Genomic DNA, 24,904 nt, shown 5'->3' on the forward strand with positions numbered 1-24,904 from the left:
AATGAGCATTGGCATAAACAAGGTGCGAGACCAAAGGGTACTCGCGGGGTCAGATCATACGCTGCCACATTAGTGTCTTCTACCCCAAATACAGCTCGGACTCAAATACAGCTTCAGAACAGATATGAAGTTTTGAGTAATATGGGTGAAGAATCCCCAAATGCAGTCAAGACAGAGATCGCATGATTCAGCAACTAATTCTGCATGGAACAGAGGCTCAAGGCTGACTAGACAGCGGCATTCTGCTCCGATCACACCTGAGATAAGAACACTAGTCGTAGGAGATTCAATAATCAAGAATTTCAGGAGCAGATCTACAATGACATACTGCTTTCCTTACGCAACAATTTCTGATGTAAACAAAGAATTTGAGGAAATTCTGAAAAAGCACAAGACTGCAAAACGGATTATCATCCATGTGGGGAAGAATGATATTCGGAAGGAACAGTCAGAACTGCTCAAGAAAGATTTCTGTGAGCTCTTGGAAACAGCTGAAAGATTGAAGGTTCAGCCGTTCATAAGTGGACCACTCCCTGCAAGAGGGACAAATATGTTTTCATGGCTTCTTGGTCTAAATGTATGGCTACAGAAAACATGTAACAAGAAAGGACAGAATTTCATCGACAACTTCAATCTCTTCTGGAACCAAAGACAACTGTTTACATCAGATGTCCTTCATCCAAACAAACTTGGTGCAAAGGTGCTAAAGGACAATATTTTTTTCTCCCTCAATCATCCATCAACTGTGTATGCCACTGAACTGAATTGCACTCACACACCTAGCAAATGACCACAGGACCTCAAATCAGCTCCTGAGTGGACTTGTGGCTGACGAATCACCCAAGGATAGTGATAATGCCACATCACCTGCAGCCAAAACATCCAATGTTGATAGAAACACTATCAGTTGCCCTCTGCTCAACACAGGCAGACTGTGACGCATCAGAACAGCATCAAGTCTCATCACTCAAAAATGATCCTCAGGAAAACAGCCAAGAAAACATATTTCTGCAGCCAGAATCTCCAGACCCACAGCCTCTGTCACCGGACACGTTCTCATTGTCACAATGTTCACCACTCTTGGGATTTTCAAAAAAGATGGAGGAACTGGTGTATGCTGGAACTAAACTTTCACACTCCATTGCCGCAAGCCCCCAGTTACCAACCAAAAAGCGGCCTGCTCCACAACCACCTATGAGCCCACCAGGAAGAGCCCTCCGATTTTTGCCACACTGCCAGGGCCCAAACAACAACGCCCCATCTTCAGCTGGTGAACACAAGAGCTCTCTGTGATGTGTGTCGGGGACCTGCTTAGATAACAGTGTCTTTATCAAATGTTTTCAGAACAAGCAGGAACCCAGTGTGTCTGTAGCTTTCTCTAAGCAGATATGTGTTGTGTTAAGTGACAGAAAACCAAAGACTTCATCAGGCCGTATAGCAAATCATTCAAATCTGGTGTCTATTAAATGTAGATCTGAGACTTCTGTAGTGAAAACGACTAAAACTGTTAAGTTAGCACTTCTAAACATTCGATCACTCAATAATAAGTCACTTTTAGTCAATGATTTTATCAACACAAATTGCCTTGATTTTATACTTTTAAATGAAACTTGGCTAGATGACAGTTGTAGCGCAGCAGTTCTGAATGAAGCAGCTTCTTTAAACTTTGACTTTTTGAGTGTTTGCAGAGCTAATAGGAGAGGTGGAGGTATCGCTGCCCTGTTTAAAAATGTCTGAGTGTAAACAAGTGTCATTTGGTGACTATTTGTCCTTTGAATATCTGAGTATAGCACTGAAAGGTGCTCCACGCATCTTACTGATCGTTATCTACAGACCTCCAAAATATTCTCCAGCTTTTATTGAGGATTTTACAGAGCTGTTATCAATAGTAACATCTGAATATGATTATTGATAATCCAGAAATCAATGCTGTAAAAGAACTGATGACTGTTTTTAACACTTTTGATCTGACTCCGCATGTTCAAGGACCCACACACAATTGTGGACACACTCTTGATCTACTTATAACTAAGGGTTTACACATTTCATCGACTGTTGTTAAGGATGTGGCACTATCTGATCATTTCTGTATCTTTTTGATATATTGATCACTCCAGCCTTTTTAAGACAGATCTGTCTCTGTCAGAAAGAGATGCATAAATGAGAACACTAGTGAGCAGTTTATGAAGGCCATATCACTAGCACCAAGTATATCTGCAGATTCTGTTGATTCTCTCCTTGATTTGTTCAATTCTAAAATTGAGAATGTCATAAATGACATCGCTCCTGTTAAAGTCAAGAAGATGACTGGCAGGCAAAAGGGATCTTGGACAAGGTCACCTAGAGTACAAATGATGAAAAGACAGTGCAGAAAAGCTGAGCGTATGTGGAGAAAAACGAAACTAGTAGTCCATTATAATATCTATAAAGACAGTCTTCATGCCTTTAATATGGAACTAAACACTGCTAGACAGACTTTCTTTTCAAGCCTTATAAACAGCAACTTAAATAATGCTCGCACACTCTTTGCAACGATAGAGACTCACAAACCCCCCCAGTCGGATTCCAAGTGAGCTCCTCTCTGAAAGCAAATGTAATGAGTTTGCTCATTTCTTTACTGATAAGATCAATAATATTAGAAAGGCAATCAGCTCATCCAATCAGCCAAATTGTTTCAAAGTCAAACTAGCTCAACCACAACTTAAGAAATCAGACATTATGTCTGATTTCATGGCAATTAATGGCAAAATCTTAGAAGAGATTGTGCAAATTATGAAAACATCAACCTGCAGTCTTGACACGCTCCCCACATCATTCTTCAAAACGGTGTTTACCTGTTTAGAAATGGATCTTCTAAAAGTGGTAAATGCTTCACTTCTCTCAGGGATTTTTCCAAACTCACTTAAAACTGCAGTTGTTAAACCCCTCTTGAAGAAGAGCAACCTGGATAACACCCTATTGAGCAATTACAGGCCAATCTCAAATCTCCCTTTCATTGGCAAAATCATTGAAAAAGTTGTTTTTAACCAGGTCAACAAGTTCTTAAACTTCAGGTGGTGTTAAGACAATTTTCAATCTGGTTTCAGAGCACATCACAGTACAGAGAGCGCTCTTATAAAGATAATCAATGATATACGCCTAAATACAGATTCAGGTAAAATAACAGTGCTGGTATTGTTGGATCTCAGTGCTGCATTTGACACTGTCGATCACAGCAAACTTCTGGATAGGCTGGAAAACTGGGTTGGGCTGTCTGGGAAGTCCTCAAATGGTTCAGATCTTACCTTGAAGGGAGAGGTTACTATGTCAGTATAGGTGACCATAGGTCGAGGTGGACACCCATGACGTGTGGAGACCCACAAGGTTCGATTCTGGCACCTCTCCTGTTCAACCTTTACATGCTCCCTCTGAGCCAAATAATGAGAAAGAACCAAATCTCCTACCACAGCTATGCTGATGACACTCAGATCTACCTAGCCTTACAGCCTAATGACTACAGCCCCATTGACACCCTCTGCCAATGCATCGATGAAATTAACAATTGGATGTGCCAAAACTTTCTTCAGTTAAACAAAGAGAAAACTGAAGTCACTGCATTTGGGAACAGAGATGAGGTTCTTAAGGTGAATGCGTACCTTGGCTCTAAAGGTCAAACGACAAAAAATAAGGTCAAGAATCTTGGTGTGACTCTGGAGTCAGATCTGAGTTTCAACAGTCATGTCAAAGCAGTCAGTAAATCAGCATACTATCATCTCAAAAATATTGCAAGAATCAGATGCTTTGTTTCCAGTGAAGACTTGCAGCAGAGTGGATTACTGTAACGGCCTCCTCACTGGCCTTCCCAAAAAAGACAGTTAGACAGTTGCAGCTCATCCAGAACGCTGCGGCCAGAATTCTGACCAGAAGCAGGAAATCAGAGCACATCACACCGGTCCTCAGGTCTCTACACTGGCTGCCAGTTACATTCAGAATAGATTTTAAAGTATTATTACTGGTCTATAAATCACTAAATGGCCTAGGACCTCAATACATTACAGATATGCTCACTGAATACAAACCTAACAGTTTACTCAGATCTTTAGGATCATATAAACTAGAAATTCCAAGGGTTCAGTCAAAGCAGGGTGAATCTGCCTTCAGCCACTATGCTCCTCGCTGCTGGAATTAGCTTCCAGAAATGATCAGATGTGCTCCAACATTAGGCACATTCAAATCAAGACTGAAAACATCTGTTTAGCTGTGCCTTTACTGAATGAGCACTGTGCTACGTCTGACAGATTGCACTATTATGTTTTTCATTTTCTTTTTCATTCTTTTGCAACCTATTTTAACTCATTTTAATTTGTTTTTATCTGTTTTTAATAATTTTTATTGTCTGCATTTTATGTTCCTAAATTTGTCTTTTTTATTCCCGTTTATGTAAAGCACTTTGAATTGCCACTGTGTATGAAATGTGCTATATAAATAAACTTGCCTTGCCTATTATACAATAACTTGCCGAATTACCCTAACCTGCCTAGTTAACCTAATTAACCCAGTTAAGTCATTAAATGTCACTTTAAGTTGTATAGAAGTGTCTTGAAAAATATCTAGTCAAATGCTATTTACTGACAAAGATAAAATAAATCAGATTTTAAAAATTAGTTATTAAAACTATTGTTTAGAAATATGTTGAAAAAAAAATCTTCTCTCCGTTAAACAAAAATTGGGGAAAAAAATAAACAGGGGGGCTAATAATTCTAAGTATTTAATAAAACGTAAGTATTTTATGTTTTGTCAGTTTAGTGGCTAATTCGTACGGAAATTTAAAAAGGATCCGTGGCACCAAACCCCACCCCGTTATTGGGTGATGAGCAGATCATACAAAATTGTACGAACTCATACTAATTAGCCACTAAATCAATAAGTTATGAATTGCCGTGAGCTTGAGTTGAATCGAAAAGTTCGGTTCGAAAAGGAGAAAAAAGAGAGGTACAATAAGAGATCATTCAGGAAAAGAAACCATGTGATGCATTTCATATATTAATAAAACAACATTTTGTCATTTTCATTTATGTTTTTTGGTGCCCAAGAGAAGTTCTGTGCATGCCACAGATAATAAAAGTCTGTGTATTTTTGGCAGTGTTTCATATTGCAGTTTGGAAATGTAGCATAAAGCATATTTCAGTGAATATAAAAATGATTTATTGAAGCATGATGATAGAGCTGCTAATAAAGTATTACTATCCTACACTGGACTACATGAAAGTTTAAATTGTGAAGTTAAAATTAATGCTACCTCACATATACGTATATACAGCTGTAGACGCTAATAAAAAGCCTGTGGTATTTTACAAGTGGTCTAAAGGTTTTAATAGACACAGTTCCTCTCATCTCTTGCACATACTGCAGGATGTCCATAAATAAAAAGTGAAAAGACTAGAACAGTTTTATCTTGGCTGGTAATGCATATGCTAACAGTGTTTGTCATGTTAGCAGCAGTTCTGAGGTCAAGCATGCAAACCGTGAGTCATCTGCTAGCCTGCAAACACACACTTATGTACTGTATGGAGGCCTGTAGATGATGAACTGAATCATCTGCATCTGAGATGTACAGGAGCTTGTGGTAAAGAGTGTAATGTTCATCTGATCACAAAATCAGAATAACACAGCATAGGATTGTTTATATCAAATTTGATCAAGCTCAGGAAGTGTAAAATTAGAGTAATGAATTTAAATAAGGCCTGATGTGGTAATGTGCATTCCTATAATCAAAAAGATAACGTGAACACACACACACACACACACACACAAGTTTCTGTGAATTGTTGGGACGTTTAAAGAGCCTTTATTTTGCATTATAAAAGGTCATATTATGGTTGGGGGGGGGGTCTTGGGGGTCTTTAACAACATGGATGCAAGGTCTAAAAACACTTTCATTGTCTTATAATATGCATTTATTTTTTACCTAATTATTCCAATGACTCCCATATTATTCGTTCAGTGATTCATTTGTTCCCAAACCACTCCTTAGCGCGAAGCTAATCTAAGCTGATTGGTCTGATCACCCAGTCTGTTGTGATTGGTCGACTGTGTTCAGTGTGAGACAGAAAGAAACGCCCACCACGACTATGAAGTAGCACACAGAGTATGTGAGAGCCCAATGCAGGAACGCAATCAAGCAATGCAGTTTAACACCAGCACATTACTCTACTCTTAAACCTAACTCCAAGTAATAACAAAGACTTACATTCAGTATTAATCCACACAGTGGCAAAAGTTAAACTATTTTGAAAATTGACGCACTGAAAATGAATCACTCTCACACAAACACACACATGCACTTACAGACACATGCAAGCACACGAACACACAGTCTCTCTCAAATAAACACACATAGTGATACTCTTTCATACAAACCACACACTCACAGCCTCTCTCTCTCTCTCTCTCTCTCACACACACACACACACACACACACACACACACACACACACACACACACACACACACACACACACACACACACACACAAACGGTTGCACGCATACACACACTCTCTCAGCAGTTTCTGCTGCCCTCACAAGGTGATTTCTAAGATTGCACAACTCCAATGTAAGCTACGGGCTGATATGGCTGCTGTGCACCAAAATAGGAGACATCGCAAACTTTTTTTTTGAATTTATTGAATGGGATAGCCCCTTGAGATGAATCATCTCATTTTCAAGGTGGTCCCTAAAAAGTTCACAAATCAAACAGAGTACAACACATCATAAAGTACATACACTTGAGAAGACAAACAAACAAACAATCAAACAAGCAGCACACTCCACCTGAAACACTTCCCACAATCCGAAGCCTAAATAAGCAACAACATATAATCAAAAGTACAAACAATTTGATATGCAAATAAATAAAAAAACATTTAATTTAATTTGTAGCCAAATTTAATAACATTCGCAAGTTGTTTCCAATCGGAAGGAGCTTTGTATCGAAAGGACCTGCGGCCACTTTCTGTACAAATTCTGGGATTAAAAAAATAATTCTGTTGCACATGACGAAGCGAATATGATGATGTAAATGGAACAAAAAACTGCTTTAAATAAGAAGGGAAATTAAAGTAAACATTTAAAAAGAAACAAATACCAATGATACTGTCTACGGAACTTAGGTTGAAGCAACCAAGTGTTTCGTATAATATACAATGATGCGTTCTATAAGGACATCTTAAAACAAATAGACACAGAGAATTGAAGAAAGCATTTAAAGGTTTTAAATTAATATCAGAGGTATTGTTATAGATAATATCAGCATAATCAATGATAGGAAAGATTAATTGAGAGATCAATTTTTTTCTTACTTTAAATGAAAAACAATTAATAGAACGATAGAGAGAACCTAAGCACCGATATGACTTTTTAATTATAATCAATATGGGGTCAATATGGGGTCAAAATGATCAGCTTTAAAGACCTTTAACTAGAACTGTTAAATGAAAACTGATTTTTCAACAGCCTACGTCAAACAAAAGAAAATGAGTAGGGCGCATTGAAGATTCGACAACAAACAGTTCCTCTGAGATTCTGCCTGACCACATAAAATAAATTGCACAGAGATGTGGTAAATACACATTTCCATTAAGTCAGAATACACAGAGTGAACAGAGAACATATTATCACACCCTTGTAGAAGCTCTATGCTATATATACCATACTTATTCTGCACATAAGTGTTTCTGAAGTGGCATTGGTAAAGCTGCTTGGCATAAGCACATTAGTACAACAGTAGAGTGTGATACAAAAAGCTAAGCTGGGATTAAAAGCAGGTATTTGCCTTTACGCTACATTTAGAGCACAGCCAAAACAAGACTTTGCTCCACTGATTGCCATTAATGTACTGTATGTCAGGTATGCTCTATACTATATGACATATTAAAACAGTTTCATTAAAGGTCCAAACTCAGCACAGACCTATATGAAAATATTCACTCAAAATAGAAACACAATGTACACAGCTAAATGTTAAAGCTTCCCTAAAGTGCACAGCACCACTCAGAACTTTAGTTTCACATGTTGAGATAAATGATTTTAATAATCTATACACTATAAACAGATCTAAAGTTACAGCTTGTTCACACAATGATTGTTCACACAATTTTTTATATAGTAAAAGGCACACTAGATGGAGAAAAAATGATTTAAACAGTGTAAATAAGCCTACCATTGGGGTGAATATAGTTGGTGCACAGGTCGGCACAGACCACAAACAGGTCGGCACAGACCACAAAACATATCCGACCCATTTTAAATCTAAGCAGTATAAACATTTTATTAAGGAGTTAATACACTGAAAAATAATATTCATTGGATTTACACATTTTTTTAGGTAAGTGGCTAGGGTAAGATTTCATTTTGTTTATTTCACAGCTAGAAGCCTCTGAGCCTGATAAAGTTGCATTTGACCATTTTTCACACCCACAGTCTAATAATAATGTATCATTTCTCCTATACTGAAAAAAATAGTTCCATTGGAAATTGCTGCAAGCATTTTATATGAGCTTCATTTAAACAAACAAATTAAATGTATGTTTAACTTAATGACTTTGTTTAAATTCAGCACATATAAATTGGGTGTGAAAATGGTCAAATGCAACTTTATCAGGCTTATATCTGTGAAATAAACAATATGGTGAAAGCTATTTTATCTTATTTTATATAGAAGTGCTGATCACTCTTTCTTCAGTGTTTGACAGCAGAATACACACAGTCTACCCCGATCTCTTCAGATTGGACCTCACACCCCTCATTTTCAGTGGAAATATTAACCGCGGAGTACTGCATGTCAGCTTGATCCTTCAAATAAACACATTATAATTGTTTTTAAGCTTGACGTTTTAATGTAGAGCATAAATATGCAATGTGAAAGCATATGGAATATTTTGTGTATGCTGCATATCTCACATTCAGTCATTCACATGAAGATCTTAGAAAGCAGATATTGACTAAAACTGTACCTGTTCTGTATCTGATTCCTCAGGCTCGCTGGTTGTGTTACCGCTGAAGCAAACATCAATATAATTGTCTGACGGAAAGACAGAAATATGTGATGTTTATTGCTATTACTGTTTTTTTTAATGTAATTAATAACAGATATGAGTTACTTACTATAAAATGTCTGGCACTGCTCTCTAAATATCTGCATGCAAATGAAGTACACATTTACAGCAATAGAAAGCAGTAAGGCTATACAGAGGATAGTGATGACAGGAATATAAATATTTCCATCACAGTAACCTGAGACATAAAAAAAGCAACATTTGTTTAAAATGATGAATTTACAGACATGCAAAAACACTAATTAATACAATGGTGGGCAAAAGACTGAAAAAGTAAAGATGTGAAAACATTTTTTAATACAGTAAATGTAATATGTGCTGTTATGATCAATTACTATTGTGAAAATAGCAACGTTTGTTTAAAGTAAAATATTTGGTAATATCAGAGTGACCCTGAATGAAAAAACCTTCTTACTGTACGTTACAGTTTTTCTCAGTCGCTTTAGTGCATTTCTCACAACACTATTTACATTTGCACAACAGTTAATGCATTTCTCAAAACAATTAGTCATTTGTGCACATCCTAGTAGCAGTTTCTCATTCCTTCTAACACATTGCAGATGCTTTTGGACATGCACCAATTGTTTTCATACAACTCTCTGCTATTTATAACATTATCATTCGCTTTTGTCATGTCAGTCAAAATTAACTAAACTTGTGAATGCTGAATAGTCATTTCATATAAAACTAAGGTCCCACTTTATATTAAGTGGCCTTAACTAATATGTACTTATACAGGAATTAATAGTTTGTTACAATGTACTTATTGTGTAAATACATGTATTTACTGTCTACTTATGCTTGATTAAATACATGTATGTAATTACATCTGTAATTAACTTTTGTAATTACATTTGTAAATACAATGTTGACCATTCCTTACACCTCAACCCACCCTTAAACCTACCCATGCCACCAAACCTGTCCATAACCCAACCTCTATCCCAACTCAAAAGCACCATAAGTGTTCTCAAATACATTATAAACACAGTAAGTACATTGTATTTATTTTTTGAAGTCAGTACATAGTAGTTAAGGACACTTAATATAAAGGGGGACCAAAACTAATAATCCTCATTTCATTACTTGAGGTATTACATACAAAAATGCTGAAATAGTTGTCAAAATCTGTCTAGCAAATTTTATAAAACAAATTTAAATCTTTATTTTCCTGAAAATGTCTTTAAAATTGAACAATTTGATGAATGATTTACAGACCTGTGTGTGTTGTAGGTTCAGTTCCAATGTGTACTGCAATACTGTTTACAGTTGTGCACTACTCTACCTAAAGGGAGTTTATGTTTGTTGTAAATAAGGGTGTGTTTATTATTTTGCACAATGCTGGGAATAAATTAGGATTGCAAAGAGCAAATGCAGTAAAAATGTGAAACATACATATTCAGTGTCTTGTAATAAGATAACTCTAACTCAGTGCAGTGATGTCTAACTTTACTGTGCGAATAATGCTAAATGGCTGTGCGAATAGTATACAGGGCTGTCTTGAGCATTTTCAGGAAGTGTCACCAAAATCAGACTTTTTTTGCATTGAAAAAATGTCGAGAGTAAACTGTCATAATGAAAACATGACTAAGCCATTTGACTATCTTGTTCATAAACAATGGTGTCAGGACTTTTCATTTTGATGATACTGACACTTTGATTGACATGAATACTTGCTTTTGAGGAATGAACTATCCATTTTGAGCATGTGACGCACTTTTGCAGGTTATCAGCTAGGTTTTGCAGTTTGTACTAATTGTTTTGAGAAATGCATTAACTGTTGTGCAAACATGCACTAGTGTTGTGAGAAATGCACCAAAGCGACTGAGAAAAACTGTAATATAAAGCCATATGTTGCATGGGAGTGTATAAGTCCCAAAAATACACTGTATGGATCCAAATTATTTATTTTTCTCTTTTGCCAGGTAAGTAAAGATCATGTTCCATGAAGATAAATTTGTCAATTTCCTAAGGTAACTTATCAAAACTTAATTTTTGATTAGTAATGTACATGGCTAAAATCTTCATTTATTCATTTTTCTTTTGCTTAGTCCAGGGGTGTCCAAATTCGGTCATGGAGGGTCGGTGTCCTGCAAATTTTAGCTCCAACTTGCTTCAACACACATGCAAGGATGTTTCATGAAAGCTTAGTAAGAGGTTATTTAGCTACCCCAGGTGTGCCTGATTGGGGTTGGAACTAAACTTTGCAGGACACCGGCCCTCCAGGACCAAGCTTGGACATGCCTGGCTTAGTCCCTTTATTCATCAGAGGTCGCCATAGTGGAATGAACTGCCAACTAATCCAGCATATGTTTTACACAGCGAATTCCCTTCCAGCTGCAACCCATTACTGGGAAACACCCACATACACTCACATGCACACTCATACAATACAGCCAAGTTTATTCAATTCACTTGGAACACGGAAAGAACATGCAAACTCCACACGGAAATGCCAACTGACCCAGTCGAGGCTCAAAGCAGCGACCTTCCTGCTGTGAGGCAAACGTGCTAAACACTGAGCCACCGTGTCGCCTGGCTAAGAACTTAATTTGTCCAAATTGATTTTTTAAATTCAAATAACAATTTCTTGAACTCTCAGATTCTAGACTTGTAAATAGTGTAGCCAAATATTGCCCTAACGTAAAGTATACATCAGTGGAGAGCTTTTTAATTCAGCTTTTAGGCGATGTCTGGTTTTGTGGTTCAGGGTCACATATCCTAAATGTCTTTGCTCTAAGGTTTTGCCAATTTACTGTGCTTAATAAATAATAGAATTTAAAAAAAAGAGATTTGAACATTTTGAATAATGATATTAATGTTAAAATACTGGGATGAAACGACTTTTATCATCATCAATAGTATTATTTTGAGTATCAACTCAATATATTAGACAAGGGGTTTTCAGGGCCACCACGGGGGCGCCAGCACCTATGAAGGGGGACGCGGGAATTTGAGGCATGCACTTTTTTTATGCGTTCACTAGAGGGAATCTGATTAACTTTAGCTCCACAGCTAACCATCAGACACCTGTAGAGTTAATGGTTTCCAGTAAAACATATCCAAATGAAATGAATCAGCGTGTGATAAAAACGATGAGCCTTCCGACAAAAATGTGCCCTTTACTTTGAAGACGCCACTGACTACGCTTACAAGGACATCAGTTATTTGCCTTAATAAGACAATAATATATTTAAGGTGTTTACGTTATGCGTGTTTTGAATGTTGCGTCACCAGGCTATCCACGTTTCCTGCAGAGTTTCATGAAATTTTGGGTATTTCATCTTTCTTTTTTTGACTTTTACTGCAGTTCGACAGTTTCACTTTTACTCATGAACATTTCACTCATGCTTCCATGAAAAACTGGGGTATTTGACGCAAATATGTGTAAGTGTTCTTTTAATGGAATTTGATACTGCACGAAAAGAAAGAAAAAAACCCGCATTTCGTGATGTGTGTGTGTGTGTGTGTGTGTGTGCGGTCATTTACTGACAGCCGTGTTTGCGGATCTTGTCACAAAATGCGGCGAAAAGTCCAACATGACGGTAACAGTTTGATTGCAGTGTTTACTTCAGTAATGCCACTAATATAAGCAAACTCCACGTCTTAATTCCATTTCTGTTTAGTTCAGTTATGACTTTAGTTGGATTAAGGTAATCAAAAATCGCTGTTTACATCCTAGACTCTTAATCAGAGTATTGTCTTAATCGTATTAAAATCATATTAAAGTATAGTTGCTCATGTAAACATACTCAATGTTGAACTCACCCACACCGTCAGTGCTCTGCGAACTTGGCTTTCCGAAGCAGCATGCTCTATGTAAATCAAAAGCAAGTAGGCTATGGCTCACGCTGACTGACAGTGGAAGAAGATTTACGGTTAGTTGTGTCAGGAATCCAACCACAGATTAGCACGCTGTCCTTACAGAAACAGGCTCAGCCATTACGCTGAATCAGGTAAGCTATATATATTTATGTTTAAATGTAAATAATTCTACGCACTTTAAACGCAGCAAGTAATATGTGAATGATGTTTGCACATGCATTATAATTTTGGCTCGAGTAAGGGGTGCCAGGGGGTGCGAGTGAAATTGGACAATTGTAAAATTGGGGGGGTTGGCGTGTGTCCTAAAAGTAAAAAAAAAAACCTGTATTAGACTGATATTTTAAGAATCACGTGACACCAAAGATGTTGCTGAATGATGCTCATTTTTAAATGTAAATAATATTTCACAATATTACTGTTTTAGCCTTTTTAGGAAACAAACAAATAAATAAAAAAGTTGCTGTTTGCAAACCATGCATGCATAAATGAAACTACTTCTACACATCAGCGATATATGAAAAATAAAAAATGGTAGACATCTAAAAGTAATAAAATAAAATAAAACAAAACACATCCTACCTGTCTCACAACACATCTCAGCATCTATAACAAGACAGGTCTGTCAAGATAAAAAGACCGACAGACAGACATTTTATAAGATAATTGTATAGTTTTATTGATCCTTACCTGGGCTGTGATTATTACCTTCAGCCTGAGAATCTGAAATGAAAAAATTTTGTTTTATAAGAGTGTTTTTCTCATGCACAGAATTTTATTTAATTTATTTTAATTAATTAATTAATTAATTAAATTTTTTTTTTTTTTTTACAAATTTATAACAACATATCTTTAAAATCCAGTGTGTAAATGTTACTCCATACCTTGTGGAATAAAAACACATATGCTTGATATTATAATGATTTGAATATAACAAAATAGTGTCATTATAAATTGGTCAAAAGATTACAAAACCATAACATTGGTACTGTTTTACAATAAACTACAAACTACGGAAATATAGTTCTGCTATTATCAACTGTTATGTGTGCGGCTGAATCATTAATAATGGTTATAAACCATAAATAACAATAACAAGAGTGGTTTTTGAGCTGCAGATCAGCATATTAAAATGATTTATGAAGGATTGTGCATAAGTTTTTCAAATACAAATACATTTCATAATAAATCAACAGATCTTCATATCTGTGTAAACTCAAAACTAACAATAGATTTGAACTCGTTCAAAATAAAGTGGGATGAAGCACAAGCTTAATAAATCTACAAATTCAGCTTTGCATCACCCATAATTCACACAGAAATTTCAAATTCAAAAATTTCCAAACAGTAAAGGGTTATTAAACTTATTTTACAATATTACTTTTTGTAGCAAGTTGATTAAATTAATTTGCTTATTGTAACATTAAAAAATATGACTGTGTCCAAACATATAACTGCAAAAGAACTGTATTCTGTAGTCTGTACTAACCCTAACAGTACGTAACTAAAGATAGATGACAAATAACACTGGCTTGACATATAAAGGGTGAAAGAAAGAAAGAGATAAAAAAGAAAGTGAGAGCAAAAAGAAAAAAAAAGAGAGAAAAAAGAAAGAAAAACATTTAAATTAAATATTTATAATTAAAAATTTCCCTACCTGAGCTGTGATTATTGCCTTTAGTCTGAGATTCTAAAAAATAAATGCTTTAAAAAAAATTCTCATGCAGTTTTGTAAATCAAGTTAGTTGTTTAAATTAATTTGCTTCTTGTAAAATCAAATAAACATAAAAAATATGACTGTTTCCAATATTTTGACTGGTAATCTATAATTGCAAAAATACAGTTTTATTCTTACATAATCAAAAATATGTGATAAATAATACTGGGTTGACATCTAAAGGGTGAAAGAAAGAAAGAAAGAAAGAAAGAGAACGAAAGAAAGAAAGAAAGAAAGAAAGAAAAAGAAAGAGATAAAGAAAAAAAAGAAAAAGATAAAGAAAGAAAAATAAGTGATCATGCTTTTTTTTGTTAGTTGATTAATTTGTTTCTTGTAACATAAAATATAGGATTGATTCCAAACTTTTGACCGATACTTTATATAGAATTGAAAAAATACTGTATTATTCTTACATAAATCAAAGATGTGATAAATAATTTGACATCTAAAGAAAGAAAGAAAGAAAGAAAGAAAGAAAGAAAGAAAGAAAGAAAGAAAAATAAATGATGCCTTTTTGTAATTCAAGTTAGTTGATTAAATTTCTTCTTGTAACATAAAAAACAATCAAAGATAGATGATAAATAATACCTTGTTGACATCTAAAGAGTGAAAAAAAGAAAAAAGAAAAAGAATATATAAAGAAAAAAAGAAAAAAATGGAAAGAAAATAAATAAACACATTAACACATAAACAAACACAGAAAGAAAAACATTTAAATTAAATATTTAGAATTTAAGTTTTTCTCACCTGAGCTGTGATTATTGCCTTTCATCTGGGATCCTGAAAAGAAATGCTTGATTTATAAAAAAAAAATAATTCTCATGCAGTTTTGTAATTCAAGTTAGTTGATTAATTTGATTCTTGTAACATCAATTAAACATAAAAATTATGACTGTTTTCAATCCTTTAACCGGTACTCTATAATTGCAAAAGTACAGTTTTATTCTTACATAATCAAAAATATATGATAAACAATACTGGGTTGACATCTAAAGGGCGAAAGATAGGGCGAAAGAAACAAAGGGCGAAAGAAAAAAGAAAGAGATAAAAAAAAGAAAGAAATAAAGAAATGATCATGCTTTTTTGTAATTCAGGTTAGTTGAGTAATTTGCTTCTTGTAACATAAAAAATTGATTGTCTCCAAACTTTTGACCAATACTCTATATAGAATTGTAAACTGTACTATTCTTACATAAATCAAAGATATGATAAATAATTTCTAAAGGGTGAAAGAAAAAATGAAAGAAAGAAAGAAGGAAAGAAAGAAAGAAAAATAAATGATCAAGCCTTTTTGTAATTCAAGTTAGTTGATTAATTTGCTTCTTGTAACATAAAAAAACTTAATCAAAGATAGATGATAAGTACCTGGTTGACACCTTAAGGATGAAAGAAAGAAAAAGAAAGATGAAACAAAAATAAATAAACAAAAATAAATACATTAACACACAAACAAACAAATGAAGAAAATTTTCATTTAAATTAAATATTTAGAATTGAAGTTTTTCTCACCTGAGCTGTGATTATTGCCTTTGGTCTGAGAGCCTGAAAAAGAAATGCTTGAAAAAAAAATATTCTCATGCATTTTTGTAATTTCACAGTCATAACAATGTACATTTATAACAAACACACATATGATATACCATACAACATATTAAAAAATCCTCTAATCGAACACATGAAATGGTACAGTACTTACAGACGAAGCTCAAAAGTAAAACGACGTATTTCAGATATGTGCGTTGATGTCCAGTGAACTCCTCCTTTTTTCACTTCATGTTAGATGAACATTTTCACAGAATCACTTGACTGTTAGCAGCAGCATCAGGCAGAAATAAACATATGCATGCAACACTATTTAATACCATATAACAACAACAACAACAAATACATGCTCCAATACTCTTAAATAAAATGCTCTTAAATGGTCACTTTGACAGACCGAACCCACAACAAGTAGGAGTGTTTTATATGACAGCTTTATTGTGTCATAGTATGATGGTTTTCTGCATTTTATTTTTAGATATAAGAGGAAGAGATAGTAGATGACCACACAATCAGAAACAGTAGGCTCAAAATAAGATGTTTCTATTTCCTCATTTTCAATGATATGATACAATCCTTTTTAAATGCTCAACACACCTCTTCGTTCCTCTGAATGCTGCTTTCTGTAACTGTCATTTGTTGATACTTTGACATTTTCAAGAAGACGTCAAAGCACTCTGTTCTAGTCTCTCTCTAAAAGACAAAACAAAACAAACAGGCCCAAATATATAGAAGGTCTTAATCTGAAAACATTTCACACGCTTATTTTTACAGAACTTTATTTACCCCCCCCCCCCCCCCCACACACACACACATACACATATAGGACTTTTTAAAGCACCATTTATTTTAAATCAATCACCTATGTTATTTATACCCCAGCATACAGTGATCAGCATATACAAGAACACCTCCTCACAAATCAATCTTTTGAATTCATATTTTTAAAAGGATGCTTTACAATATTATATTTGTGCATATACATTAGTTTAGTCAGTACTGAAGCCAAATCTGGAGCTTATCTAACAAAAAAAAACTTACGACAACGGTCCAAAAACTAGTACACCCAAATTTTTTTATTATAGAAAAATATTAAATACAAAATTTAAATTAAACAAACAAAAAAAAATGCAATGTTTGCTTGAATTTAATTATATCTTTCAATTTAAAAATATTCGGTGACTAAAAAATAATTTGAATAAACATATCTGTTTAATAAATCTATTTTGTTCTAATGCACCAATATATTTTACACTGGGAAATGGATAAAAATTTTCATTTTCAAAATGGGGAGTACTTTTATATGCTGAGCACTTTGTGAAGCGGCATCAAAGTCCTTGGTGCAACATATGCTGGTCAATGATGGACAATTCACTTACTCTTAACATTTACGTTGAAAATGTTTGACCATTTCAAATAGTCATGTTCAAAGAAATTTAATAAAACTTAAACCCTAAAGTGGTGATATGCAGTTTCTGAAATATTAATAAACACTTGACAGTGTTATTGTACTAAAGTAAATTCATTCATTCATTTTCTTACAGCTTAGTACCTTCATTTATCAGGCATCACCACAATGGAATGAATCACCAACTTATCCGACATATGTTTTACACAGCGCATGCCCTTTCAGCTGCAACCCAGCATAGGAAACACTTTGGTATGCTCATAACCCATACCAATTTAGCTTATTCAATTCCACTATAGCACAAGTCTTTGGACTCTGGGGGAAACCCACATGAACACCAAAATGCAAACTCCACACAGAAACGCCAACTGAACCAGTGACCTATTTGCTGTGAGGTTCAGTGTGAACCACTGAGCCACTGTGCTGCCTCACAATAGTAAATTTAAGATTTTTAATTTAGGAATTCCTCTTTTTTTCATTTTGTATTTGACAATTAAGCACATACCAGGCCTTGAATTCAAATGTCTAAAATTCAAGTACTTTTAAGCACTTTCAGCGTGGGAACCCTGATATATTAATAAAGACTTTGAGTAACAGGAAAAAATTAAAATTTAAAGCATGTTGCCAAATATACAGTACATACATTCAGCGCTCAGCATATACGAGTGCACCCCATTTTAAAAATAAATATTTTTATCCATTTCTCAATGAATATGAGCGATACATTTTGGTGTATTTGAACAAAACTAATTTATTAAACAGATATACTTATTAAAATAATATTTTAGTCAATTATTTCTTTAGAAATAAAACGATTATACATACAATTTCATGCAAAATATTGCAAAAAAAATAAAAAATTACAAACTACAATATTTCGACAAAATTGTAATTACTTTTTGCTGCTCTTGATTCTTCCTCCTTTTGAAAATTTTATTTAAAATTTTTCCCAAACATACAAATTTGGACTACTAATGTTTGAACCGTTATTGTAAGTTGTTTTGTCAGATTTGGCTTCAGTACTGACTAAACTAATGTATGTACTAATATATTGTTAAGCATCCTATAAAACAATATCTATTTAAATGGGAGATTTGTGGGGGGTGTACTTGTATATGCTGAGCACTGTATATTACATTCAAATAATCCATCAAAAGATTACACTTAGCTGATGATTGATTATAAAGCGTGTTTGGCATTGCTGTCCCATTAGAGAGCCCTGAGCTCATGAGATCCTCGAGCCTGGAGCTCCCTCCGGTTTGCAGAGAGAGGGGAGTTTGAACTCAGGTAGGTCTCGAGAACTCCCCTTCTTTTTAATAGTGAATGCAAATTATGAATAACTGAAGAGAAATAAAGCTGATTAATCGCTCGTCTATGTGGTCGATTAGGTTTAGGTCAGTTTTCTTATGTTACATGTTTTTGGCATGTGGGAGGAAACCGAAGAGCCCGGGGAAACCCATACAAACACGGGAAGAAAATTTAAACTCACAGAACTGTCAGCTTGACCAGGTAAAAAAGACTTGAACCAGTGACATTGCTGTGAGGCAACGGTGCTAACCACTGGGCCTCCGTGCTGCCCTGTCAAAGAAAGGGGAGGAGTAGGGGTGGAAGGGGGATTCTTCAGGATGAATGATGATGGCTAAGGTAAAATACTCTGGTTATTTAAAGCGATTTAGGAATCATCTGATTGGTGGATCATGCATTAGCTAATGCGGGACCAGTTACAGACAATTATAAGCACGTGCTCCTCTCTTCATTATATTCCTGTTGTTATTACTTTTGTCAAACACAAAAGTCTTCTTTTAGTATTTTTTTATTTTAATTAAAATGTAAAATTAAACTAACATTGTAATAAAAAGAGCATATATAGATGGAATATTCTACCAGAAATGTACATTTTCACTTATAAAAAATGTGACAGGGCCTGACTTAAGCTTGTCGTCTTCAAAAAACAATTCAGTGATAGAACACATCCTTGCTCACTGTCAGCATCTCCATCAAATGATCTCACTTTCTTTGAGTCATACCCTTATAGGTGTTTTGCACGCATTTCATGTTCAATTTGACGCAAATGTGACAGGACTGACAGAAACATGGGGACAATTGTACATTTATTTGTATTACATATTTGTAGTATTTATTTGTAGAATGTATTCATAATTTCATGTTTTAATCCATTTTTTTGTGAATGATAACAACTTAAACTGGCTATTTCTGAAGTATTTTTATTCTAAAAATCAGTTTTTAGCATAACAAAACTATTAAGGCTGTAGGTTAAATTGGGCTGGGGACAAGGACAAATGTTTGTACATTTCTAAAGTTATTTAAACAAAGAACAAAAACCCGAGAACCAAATGAATGACATACTGTATGCCTTTACAGAACAACTCACAGAAATCAACCATCAGTCCATTTTAGAAATGTTTGGGATTAAATATTTTTTATTCACTGTATTTATCCTTTTATGTGAGGGACAGATAATGTACGTTTCTAGTAGAATGTCACATTTAGACCATTTTTAAGGCATGTAAACAATAACAAACGTATTTGAAGACTTACATTTTAATTTCCATAGCTTCTGAGAATCTAAAAAGATACACATAATGATAAATTATGTTGCGGTTTAATGTAAAATAATTATTAAATTGCCTCTTGTTACAGTTAAGAAACAGTTTGACAAACATCAGGAAATGTTCATGGCCAATAACATTACCACATTGAAATGGTCTTACTATTTTGTCAAGCACAACAGTGCTTTTTTAAATAGTATTTTTTAATTATTTAAGCTAAAATGTAAATTAAACTAAAATTATAATTAAAAGAGCACACATAGCTATCAATTTTACAAATGTAAGTAAATAAAGCTACTCTCTACAGCAGAACTATTGCATTCGTCGTGTTGCAACACCCATTCTGGCCTCTAGATGACAGAATTACCTTTTTTTACAACTAATATCACCGAAAGCGCTGACAGTCCCTCCACACAACCGATTCATTACTCTTTAAGCCGCGTAAACCTTTTCTTTGTTCATGTAAAAGTTCATAAAAAGCGCTCACCTCTGGATCATTTATGTTGTGTAGAGTTTTTCTTGCCTTTGTCATCCACGGGGAGAGCAGAGGAAACAGCCTCATGAACTGCAGCCCCTTCTTTGTAACCCTACCCCAATATTAATACCCATCAAATCCTGCTGGGAATATTTCCCTACTTTCCTGGTGTCGAGAAGAATAACTTGATTTTCTCATTGCATTCCTCCGCCTGTTGAACTAACAGTGTTTCTGAGGCCGTGTGAGGGAAGGACGGAGGCCGCCGAGTGTCAATAACCAACCTCCAAATCCCGCCGAAAATACACACTCAAACTGGGCGAACTGGGGGAAAATAGACAATTATTTATTTCTTATAAAAATATTATTAAAGTACACTTACATGAGCACCAAAGTAAATATTGCAGCATGCAGTATCTCAGATAAACATGTCACATTTATAGATTTCATATATCGGCTCATGAGGGGTTTCTGAAGACCTGCTGAAGGAATCTTTCAAATATATTATTATCAACAGTAATGCTGTGTTCCCTTACAAAAAAGAAGTTTATCCAAGTGTGACTTTCAGTCTGCTTTTGTAGGCTATTTAATTTAATAAATTATAAATTATACTAGCCTAGTAAAGGCTACACAGTTCAACTGAAAAATAGCTAATCGTGAACTCAGTTTACTGCTGCAACTCTTAAATATGATTTATAAACTACAAATTGTGGCAGTTTAGCCTTAAATAGTACAGAAACAGTACCCTTGTCAGTATACAATGACATACTTCTTGATTGCAACATAGGCTCATTCTGAAAACGTAGCCCAATATACGTTTTTGGAGATCGCGAATTATGTATCCAGAGCTATGTATGGCTGCATTTCATCTTTCAAACGAACACTACGGGTGATATGAGGCCGTTATTTTTTTTTTGGTAACCAGCTGACCGCTTACCTTTATGTGGACGGCTTTACCGCTGTTACCAGTTTGTCTGGAGGTCAGAGCGGAGTTGACCACAATAATGGAGTTCGAGTCCGGTGAAGAACGGTTACAAAAGCAGGTAAGACAAAAACAAGCCAAAAAATAAAATACACAAGTAAATAACAGGGTGAGAATGTGGTAAAATCTGAAAACGTGGTAAAAATTAGGGGGCTTTTCTTTTTCTGGAATGCTTTTCAAAACACTGTCGGTTGGTTTAGTGGTTGCGAGGTGGCGCAATCGGAATTGTGGTGGTGGAGGGGAATCGTTCGAGATTGTTTCAGAGGTTCCGGATCCAGCTTGTTCTGGCTCAAATTAAGCCCTGGGTTTAGGGAAGGGCGTGAGCGGGTCAATAGGTGCTTTTCAAAATACTATTGGTTGAGTTTAGGGAAGGTGGTATCGGTCAGTTGGTAAGTAAGTCAGTGAGTTAGTCAACAGCAGCATCTGGTGGATTTATGTGAAAAGAGCAGGCATGAATGGCACTCAAGAGAGAAATTTGAGATCTGAAAAAGCATCCACAGCGGCCTCTGGTCGATTTGCACAAACAAAAACTGTGAAAAAACGTAGCTCCTGTGACGTATTTTGCTCTCTTCAGAACTGTATATAAGGGTACGTATTCAGAATGAGCCCGGGTTGCTTTTTTTGTAAGGGAACTTTGTTTACAACTCTATAAACCACAATGAAATAAAACAGTCCTGGATTGTAAAATTAATAACAAACAGTAAGATTGCATTGAGACAGAAAGTGTACGTTACATAATACTGCAATTATCATAAAGTTGAGCTGAATACACAAAGACACAAAGTACCTTTTAATGGTAATACAACAGAAACCTTTACCCCATTTCCATTTCGTCATCCATCTAGCTTCCCTGACATTTCCTTGCATAATTTCTTCACAAGCACACGCCTCAAATCAAACGAAAAAACAAAACAAAACACCACATTTTTGCAAATTAGCTGTCCGGAACACATTGTAAACAGACCCACCATACAAAAATATCACAGTTTCTCTGAATATATATCTATAAAACATCTCCACACTGCTCTTCCTGTGTGATGCTTGGCTTTGGAGTAGCGAAAAACCTTCGACTATTGTTCTTGGACTGTTCGCGCACGCTTTGATTTTTGAACTCTAAAAGACCCGGAAAACCCGAAGTCCACTTTCCTTTGACCTGAGACATTTCGAGGTCCATCAGAACTGCGATCGGGTTTATTTTTCCTGCAGTCCTACAGTACGGTTGTGGTCCTTAGCTCAATAAAACAAGAGGCAGCAGCATCGATCACCTGATGGCAACCGTTTAACACTGGTAATGGAAATGCTGGTGCACTTTTCCCTCCATGTGTGCATGTGTGTGTGTGTGAGTGTGCATATCTGTGTAGACTTTGGTGTAAATCTTTGGCGGGCCACTGAGAGTTGCAGGCCCGGTTGCTAGTCTGTGGCTGGGCAGGTCAGGTTTGTTGGTGTTTGGTGAACTGGGCTCTTTGTCGGATATGTGGTGATCTCTGTAGGTCGTTGGTCGGGGTGGTAAAGCGCTCTGACGTCTTCGACTATGGCACAACCAGAGCACGATGGTGCCCACGATCAGCAGGGCAGCAGCTGGGATGCCAATGATCAGCGGCCAGGGTAAACCAGGACTGATATGGCGGGGAATCACATCCTTTTCCACCTTGGGATCTGCAAATAAACATGATTTATCGTTGAAAAAAGGTCCCGTGAGGAGCTTTGAAATGTGCATATAGAGAGAGTGGGGCATAGCATAGCTCCTCCCCTTTTGTTTTTATCACAGCACTGCCAGCGAGAGTTGTTGAGCATAAATGAAAATCAAATAAAGAGAGTGAAGTGGGTGGGGCATGTCAGATGTTAGAGAGCGTTTGATTGGTCAAGATTTGATGAGAACTATGAGGCGACATGAAAAAAAAAAAGTTGATCCAGTTAGGTAGAAGTGATAACCTGCAAAGCTCTGGATGTTTATATCAGTTTTATATTTTCTATATGTGAAGTTTGTCTCTGTTTTGGAGCACACTAGATTATAGCTACCCTTAAAACTAACAAACTGAAACTAACATCTAAAATATTTTATTTTAATTACATGGGACCTATGTTTTTTTAATTAAATAGGTCCTTCCTATGTTTTTTGTACTATTTATGAGGTTATTATGAAGCATGCTGAATTGCGTTTTTTAACATTGTTTGTAATTGATTTGTCTCTTTATGTGTTTTTTTGTATCATGAAATGCTACTGCTCAAATTTAATTGCCCGGGGAGGGATTAATAAAGTTGTTAAATTTAAGACTTCAATTTGATGAACTCTGATTTGTAAATTTGTAACACATGACCAATTGAAAGTTTTAAGTGATCTCTTTGCTGAATTAAAAGAAAGCTTAAATTAACCAGCAAAGCTGCAGCATTAAGGATGTCAGAATGGCTCAGTTTACTGTAAATCAAATCGTTTTGAGATGCCTTGTAGAAAATAACCAATTTCAATTTGAAACTGTGACTTTATTTTTGCCAGCAACATATATAATATAAAATTTGAAAAGAAATTAAATTAGTACTGTAGTTTTGCAGTAAAATGTATTACTTAATGTTTATATTTTTACAGTGCAGTAATATTATTACAATATTTATATAATATACTGATATATATATATATATATATATATATATATATATATATATATATATAGAGAGAGAGAGAGAGAAAGAGAGAGAGAGAGAGAGAGAGAGAGAGAGAGAGAGAGAGGAGAGAGAGAGAGAGAGAGAGAGAAACAACATAATCATAAAAATATAATTTTTTTAATATTCCTAGTAAATTGGTTAAAACCAGTGTGCTTAAAAAATGTGAGTTTAAATAGATTTGTGTAAATGTATAACATATCTTAATTCATTGTATGAGTCAATGTTTATGTTTGTTATTTTTTGTAAAAAGTCAAAACTTTCAAGTTCGTTCTAAACCAGGGGTGCCCTAACCTTTTCTTACGAAGAACCAAAGATTAAACTGATTGACGGCTGTGGGCTGAAGTTAAATAGAAAAAACTGTATTACATTAAAGTCACCAAGTTTTTTCCCCCTAATTTATGTAATAATATAAAAAAATTAATTAAAAACATTGCTTTAATTATACGAACTTAGGCATTTTTTTTTACATTTTAATGAACATATTAGAATAAAAACAAACAATTCTATTTGGACCATAATGATGTTCTTAATCAGAAACACTGCCCTATGGGATGGTGGGCCAAATCAAAAGTTATCATGAGCCAACTTTGGCCTGCGGGCCCTAGTTGGGCATCTCTGTTCTAAACCATTGAGCCA

General features: G+C 35.1%; 1 protein-coding gene and 1 long non-coding RNA gene across 5 annotated transcripts in view; one reads left to right on the plus strand and one right to left on the minus strand.

The window, feature by feature from the left end:
• Positions 1 to 24,904, plus strand: part of LOC141377590 (uncharacterized) — a 165,569-nt gene that overhangs the window by 67,055 nt on the left and 73,610 nt on the right. The window lies entirely within an intron of this gene.
• Positions 20,951 to 24,904, minus strand: part of fgfrl1b (fibroblast growth factor receptor like 1b) — a 515,733-nt gene continuing 511,779 nt past the window's right edge. For 3 of the 4 annotated variants that reach the window (XM_073921387.1, XM_073921388.1, XM_073921386.1), the window contains one exon: positions 20,951 to 23,263. In XM_073921387.1, the coding sequence (XP_073777488.1) occupies positions 22,887 to 23,263 (377 nt within the window). In that variant the 3' untranslated portion in view covers positions 20,951 to 22,886. 4 annotated transcript variants of the gene reach the window in all.

Source organism: Danio rerio, chromosome 14 (assembly GCF_049306965.1).
Source record: "Danio rerio strain Tuebingen ecotype United States chromosome 14, GRCz12tu, whole genome shotgun sequence".
Lineage (NCBI taxonomy): Eukaryota > Metazoa > Chordata > Actinopteri > Cypriniformes > Danionidae > Danio > Danio rerio.